Source organism: Syngnathoides biaculeatus, chromosome 7, assembly GCF_019802595.1.
Source record: "Syngnathoides biaculeatus isolate LvHL_M chromosome 7, ASM1980259v1, whole genome shotgun sequence".
Lineage (NCBI taxonomy): Eukaryota > Metazoa > Chordata > Actinopteri > Syngnathiformes > Syngnathidae > Syngnathoides > Syngnathoides biaculeatus.
In genome coordinates, this window is record NC_084646.1 from 1,817,046 (window position 1) to 1,824,550 (window position 7,505).

Here is a 7,505-nt window from a genome sequence, read left to right on the forward strand (position 1 = left end):
AAACATACACCCCCGGCTACTTTGCGGTTTTTCGGTTTTTGCGGGTGGGTGTGGTACCAATTAACCAAAAAATGACAGATTACTGTGTGTGGGTGTGTGTGTGTGCACTTGTATTGCTATCCTTGTGTGGACCAACCCTTGGCAAAACACCTTTTTTGTGAGGACATCCCGCTTTGTGAGGACATTTTGGATGGTCCTCACAAAGATAATGCTTAAATTAGCTCCATTAGTCCTAATAAATGTTCTGTAAAAGTTTCAAAGAATGTCCTCAGGGAGCGAGAAACCTCAGAACCTATGAGTACACACATGTCCCCTGTGGCACTTGTGGGTACTACAGGCGAAAATTCAATCCAATTTTCTGATTGGTCAAAGCAAGGGAATTTTCTGATTGGCTGTTTCAGTCATGTGACCTCAATGCCCCATAGAATTGATGCTGCACAATGAGGAAATGAGGCAGACAGCACATTTCAACTGAATAAAAGCTGTAAATAAAGCATTTGACAAGTAATATAACTTATAAATTAGTCATATTACTGATTTATTACTTAATATAATATTACTTTATACTATATAATAATATTGCAAATATGAGTCATTAAATACAATATAGATAGACGGAAAAACCACAACCCTCTTTCAAAGTTACATATTAGACCTAGTAATCTCTAAGAATGTTCCCAATTTATCTGTTGACATTAAAGACTTAGCCATTTGTGTTCTTTGCGTTTGTGTTCTTTTAAATTAAAATTATGATATAATTCTTTGTGTTCTTTAATTTAAATTACAGATTCTCTCAAATATTCAGCCACCCTGTGTGTCTAAGTTAAGCATACTAAAATAAGAGGCCCAGCGCTAAATTTATGCAGACCACAGCTGTATCACAAACAAGGAAAATGTAAAATGTCATGGATGCTGTAGCTCCTATTAAAAGTAAGACACTTTGAGTTAGCCTGGATAAAATGGGAGATGCACTATGATCGTAAAGGCTTTAAATATAAGAAAAAAAAGGTGGTTCAGTAATACTGTATGAACTTGCTTGTAACAGGACCTCTGATGAGAGAGGACAAAGGTGTTGAACTCTCCACTTTCTCATTGCACTTTTATTTTTTACACAGTATTATTTGCGACATATTGTGATAGTTGTGTTTTGAGTAGCGATGTCTATATTCTTTCTAATCTTGTTTGCCCGTTCCCTGGCACTGGTCTCTCCCCTCTCGTTCTTATATGCTTTTACATTAATTCCTTTTCCCGTCTTTTCTGATCCTTACACTTCGTATTTTGCTTCCTATTCTACTTCTACTTTTGAAACCTTTTTCCTAATAAGGAGGACTAACGTAGGGTTAGTGTAACAAAATGGTTTCCAGTCTTTACACTTTGGTTTCTATCTGAGGCTACCTGTGAATGGTCAGCATGAAAAAAAACAAAAAAATAATTGTTGTTTGTCTAGATGAGACTGCAGCTGCCGAATGGGTTTTTACTCTTCTTGGTCCTTTGTTTGTTTGGTCGCAAAGTGATGACTTCTCTGCCGTTGCTGGAGCTCTGGTTGCTCTGATTAGTACTTGTGGTATTAAAAACTCCTGTGTGGAAAAACAGCATGTCACCTTAGGGGAAAAAAAAAAAAAAAAGTCATGTATCTTACCTATTTTATTGCTTGTTGATGTACCGCTTCTGTCTCCTCTGCTGTTTGCTGTTTCAGTTGTTGAAGATACTTCTCAGCTAAGTATTTAAACACTAAAAATCAAAATATCAATACAAAGAAAAAAAAACCATGCAGAATTAATGCACTACTTTGAGCATTGTTTTTATTTTTTTTTTTAAAATATTTTCTAGTTGGCTCTTCCTAGCACTAAAAATTGACATCCCGTTAAATGCGTTTTGCATTTTCTTGGGCTGTTAAGAGTTTTTGACAGACTGCTAATTATTTTAATTCCAGAAATGAGTTTAAAACACCACTATGTGAGTGTGACAGTGTCACACTGTAAATGCCTTATTGTTGCTGAGTCTTCAAAGGGTGAGTAATATTACTTTATATTCTCTCTCTTCATACATGACGGATAATGTCAAACTAAGAATGTTGAAATAATAAAAGATTACCTTTACAGTTAATCGATCTATTATCATTTGTGGCAGTTTAAGCCTGGAATAAATAGGTCACATTACAATGTATTTAATGTAAAATGCCTCACAGAATGTGTCATGTCATGTCATTATCTAAGCTGCTTATCCCCACAAGGGTTGCGGGAAAGCTGGAGCTGATCGCAGCTAGCTTCGGGCGAAAGGCAGACTGCCCCCTGAACTGGTCGCCGGTCAGTCGCAGGGCAGATATGAACACCATCACTGAGCTGGAATCGATCCCACGCTGCCCGGACCAAAGGCAGGCGTGTGTACCACTATACCATCAGTGACTCCACAGAATGTGTTCCCCTCCATTTAAAGATAGAATGTGGCTTATCTTTATCTTCCTTTTCTCATTTTCACATCATCTGTTAGCCAGATCTTTTTTTTTTTTTTGCCCAAGTGGTTTAAAAGTGAGCACTCAATTTATCAGGAGCCCTGAAGCAAAACACAGAATGCAGGCAAAATTGTACTACAAATTGCATGCAGTATAATGCCGCACTATACTTCCATTATTATTCTATTCAACTATTCTATGGTTATATTAATATTTTACTGAGAGTGTCTGTCAGATGTGAGCATTATAATCTCTGGAACTACACTTTTTTGATAGTTTTTGTACTGAATCCGATTAAATTGTACATGCCGATGTAATTGGCAATTTTCAAAAATATGTCAAATTTTGAAGTAAATATGGTTAGACCTTTTGGGCCATTAATACTACATTAGATAATATTTTCAATAATTTACCCTCTGTGACATTCAAATCTTCTTTCACCGAAGCTCGGTAAAATCTCAGCTTCAGCCTCTTGGCTAAGCCCTCCGCCTCCTCGCTATGACACAATGAAAAATACACTTGAATAAGAATTCATTTCAACATTACCACTACTTCTGCTTGAAATGCATGCATGTAACAGTTGGAGCACATGAGAAACAACCTACTTTTTTATAAGACTTTCTTCCAGGAGGTCAATTTTATTTTGCACAAGAACTGTGGGAATATCTCCCACCTCTGCTTCGATCTTCTCCTTCCAATTGTCAATAGCCAGAAAGGAATCTCTGTCTATAGTGGAGAACACCAGAACACACGCTTGGGCGCCTGTAAAGTTAAACACATCACCAAGCACTATTCATCATTTATTCTCAACGGCTGCATATTGTCAGAGCAGTGTCACAATAGATTTGCTTTGTGCATTTGAATTCAACACCCACTAGACACTTCATTCAGGACACCTGCCCAATCTAATTAGACCCAAAGAGCTGAATCCAAAATTTGGCCTTTACAAAGATAATGTAACTGACGGCATGTAAAACGGGACCTTGACAGATATGTTTGTATTTAGTGTGTATGAATCTTTCCTTTAAAATGCATGCATCATTTAAAAAAGAAAAGGAAAAATAAACTCTTCAAACCAGAAAAAAACTAAAAAATATCTATTAAAATACAGTAATATGGTTTACTATTTATGAATTCACCTAAAAATCTATTGGCAATTTTTGTGCGACAGCTGAAATGCCCAAAAGCTTAGTTTATTCTTGATCCTTCCACGAGGCCTAAACAGCTCTGTGGGGTGAAATTAAATAATTTCAGCAACCACACACCTTCGTGCAACATGCTGGGAGCGCCTCCAGCCTCCCAGCGACCTAAAGTATTGTATTGTAGCACTCACAAAATGCTTTGCGGCACTAATTATGTAAATAGGGTTTGTGCATGTTTTGTGTCAATAATTTCTTCAGCTATTGTTTTATTATTTGCTAGTTATGCTATTCTGTTTGCTATGGTGTGATTATTTTAGTTTCAATATGACCACATGATTGTGCATGACATGTTGACTAATTGCTTTCCTACACGTGACATTCTGTAGGGGAATGTAAGCTCATTCTTCTGCTTTCAAAAATAAGTGCTATTGTTCCTTGCTGCCTTGGGAGCGACATGATACGGTAGCTTGCATGCACGCTAACTGTAACCAGTGTCTTCCATTGTACATCATTGAAGCAATCACACTAAAGCATTTAAAGTTTTTGGGACATTTTGGAGAAAATTTAAGACTTAGAAGGGCACCTTATGTTTGTGAAAATATGACTATTTAAAAAAAAAAAAAACAGAGCAAAACCCACGAGTATGCAGACCCGCAAACGGTGAAACACAAATGGGCAAAGGTATACTGTAATTGATATATCATATGACACCATGCAATTCTAGACCATTACACACTACCATCAGAATTTGAGTATTTTTGCTTTAATAGCTTCAAAAGCCTTATTTTTGAAAAGGGATAGTATTTGACACCGCTCATTTGAGTGAATGGATCTAATGTTGTGGCCATATAGTCGGCAGCATGACAACACTATTGCTAGGGTGCATGCCTGTATCAAGTAATAACTGGAGATGTACTATATTACCCATGTTGAATAACCTGTTTGAATGGTGGTTTCTTACCACGGTAGTACGCCTTAGTGATGGCGTCAAACTCCTCCTGCCCAGCTGTGTCCCACAACATAAGGCGAACATCTTCATCATTCACGCTATCGACGAGAGAGCAAATAAGATGAGTCACCATGACGTCAGCTTATGTAAGGGTCTCGTGTCACCTACATGATTTGCCTTTCGAGGAAGTCCACGCCGATGGTCTTTTTGTAGTCCTTGGTGAAGACACCTTTGCAGTAGCGCTGAATCATGCTGGACTTCCCCACAGCACCGTTGCCCACCACGACCACCTTGATGGCCACTTCCATGTCCTCCTCCAGCATGGTGGTGACGCCTCAGTTGCTCGTCTCACTTTGACGTCGATGGGGCACTTTTTCACCAAGCTGACGCATATGCGTAAACCCCCTTTAAGCACAAAATATGCTGTTTGAATATATATATATATATATATATATATATATATATATATAAATATAAATAAAAGTAAACCCCCCACCATGTAGTGCCATTATATCCTTTGTATAGCCTGGTAAAAAAAAGTTAGAGTAAAATCTCCTTTTCATTTCATGTAGGTAAGGCATAAACAAATATCAAGCCACAGTAAAAAAGATACAAAGTGTTATTTCATCTCTCACCCTCACAATGCTCTTATGCAATAAATCTGAGTAAATTAGTAAAAAAAAAAACTATTTATGCATTGCTGTACATCCCATATTAGTGATCTCACGGAAAATACTTTGAATTTCCTTCATTTTAATATCAGATGAAGCCATGATTCGAGGATAGTTGCCCTGTTAGGTCAAGTACAAGCTTGACCCAACCCCAAAAATAATAATCTGCATCAGACAAATGACTATAAATCCAATGCATCTTGTAAGATAAAATAATACAATCCAGACTAATGATTTTATCAAGAGTATATTTAAGGACATAGCCTTGTCTTGGTTAAGCTTTTTTTCAGGTGAGGGCAATAGTAAAAAAAGACATCTTCACCTATATTAAAAACAAAAACTAGTAAGACTATACATTATTAGTGGTATATGTAGGAACATGACACCAAACATTTGTTATTCATATTATTTCTTCATAAAGGTGTGATAAACATAGGCCTTATTACTCTTTGTTGAAAAGAAATTTAGATTTCTCAAAGAATTCAGCCATAAAAAAAAATCGTCCAAATGTTTCACTTTTGGTTAAAAAAAAATTATGCAAAAACAGGACATGACATGTAGTTGACCAATAATTTAGCAGTTACTTTCTTGCTAAATGGGCATTATCATGCCTAATTTGACTGTAATAGTGAGACCTAATTCTGCATGTTTATTTGTGTGGTGTAAAACGTGAGATTTAGTAAATGGATAAGTACTGGTATAATTATGATACATAATGAGTATAATACATAATATTGTTCACCATCTTCACCATGCTAAACGAAGCGTACAATCCAACGTTTGAAATATATTATGAAATGCTTCCGCCCAGCACAGCTATGCCCAAAAAATGTTTAAAGCTATTGCTTCTTCAGTTCTTGCAGTAATTCAAAACTTTAGGTTCATCTTCCAGACCTCAGGAGATTAATTTAGCACTGTCAAATAACTAGACAGTATAAGAGAATCGAGACTGAGTCCAATGAGAGCCTGCGTGGATCAGCTATAAATTTTACAGTGGGCTTGTTTATAGAACCTCTTTGATGTGTTTATTCTTCCATCTGCACTGCGGCCTGCAAATTCCGCATGGCAACGTAGTCTGTGACAGGCTTGCGGCTGCTGGGTGTAACTCTAAACATATTGAGGGAAAGCTTTTGCTGGTGGACATTGACAACGTGGCTGAGGTGCCCAACAGCCTGTCAGGGTTCCACTCGCAAGCAGTAAAATATTTACAGTACAGTTGTACAAACAACTGATTAAATAAATCACAAACAAGTGAGGGAAGGCAACTTTAAATCTAACTTCAATTTACAGACTTGAATTTACTGGATCTAGTATATTACTATGTTGGGAAAGTTCATAAGTGTTCTCCCTTTATCCGCTGGGGTTATGTTCCTTACACCCCCGCAAATAAGGAATATCTGTGAATAATGGATGCAGTATTAATCAGTCACTGTGATTTGACGGGTGCGTATGCGCCCGCGCGCCATCGCACTCGCAAATCTGCACAGTCGAGCACGAAAAATCACGCATAAAATTTGTTAAGAGTAGAAATACACCGATATTGAAAGACGTCACTTATTTTGTGTAGGCTTGACCGATGTTCCCTCTAAACTGCGCATTTCTCGCACACTCTCAGCGCATATGAAAACCGATCCAGCTCGGTGAACTACAGCCTGACGTCTTTGTGTTTTTTAACACGGAAGCACACAGTCTCTTCACAAGCTGCTGCTCAGCCTACTTCTACTTCCTTGTTTACCTGACACCGCCCCCCTCCACTCTTAAAGGGGTACACTTATAATTACAAACGAAACACACACCCACAACTTTATATCTGTGGGCATGACTGGTGGACCACACCCGTAAATTTATATCTGCGGGCATCACTGGTGCACCACACCCGTACATTTAACAAATGTGAGTGACAGATTAATACACACTGGTTACACTACCAGCATGCATACCAGCACTTATTTTAACATGTATGTAAGATACCACGTGATGGCGCTCATGAGGCAATGAGGAACAATTGCATTTTGCATCTCTAAGCAGAAGAAGCTTATGTTGGCCCTCACTAATGACGTAAAGTAAAAACTAGACTGCGCACAGCCCCCTTTCACGTGGTAATTCGGCTTCAGCTTCCAGTCATAGCAAAACATTGCTTTGGGTACGATTTCACGTGAAAGTTGACGTCCTTTGACATCCTTACAATAGTACATTGTGGGAGACCCCAGAGCTCAGTGGTGCGAGCATTGGTTTGGTAAACCAAGGGCTGTAAGTTCGTATCTCACTGGGGCCTCTACTCCCCAAGAGGG

At 38.1% G+C, this 7,505-nt stretch overlaps 1 protein-coding gene across 1 annotated transcript; it reads right to left on the reverse strand.

The window, feature by feature from the left end:
• Positions 1-1,419: 1,419 nt before the first annotated feature.
• On the reverse strand, positions 1,420-4,944 carry LOC133503572 (ras-related protein Rab-23-like). Its single transcript, XM_061825289.1, is given in 7 exon segments — positions 1,420-1,577; positions 1,640-1,657; positions 1,660-1,731; positions 2,866-2,948; positions 3,058-3,214; positions 4,556-4,641; positions 4,712-4,944. Coding segments are annotated over 7 exon segments (705 nt in total). The 5' UTR covers positions 4,867-4,944; the 3' UTR covers positions 1,420-1,443.
• Positions 4,945-7,505: the final 2,561 nt, after the last annotated feature.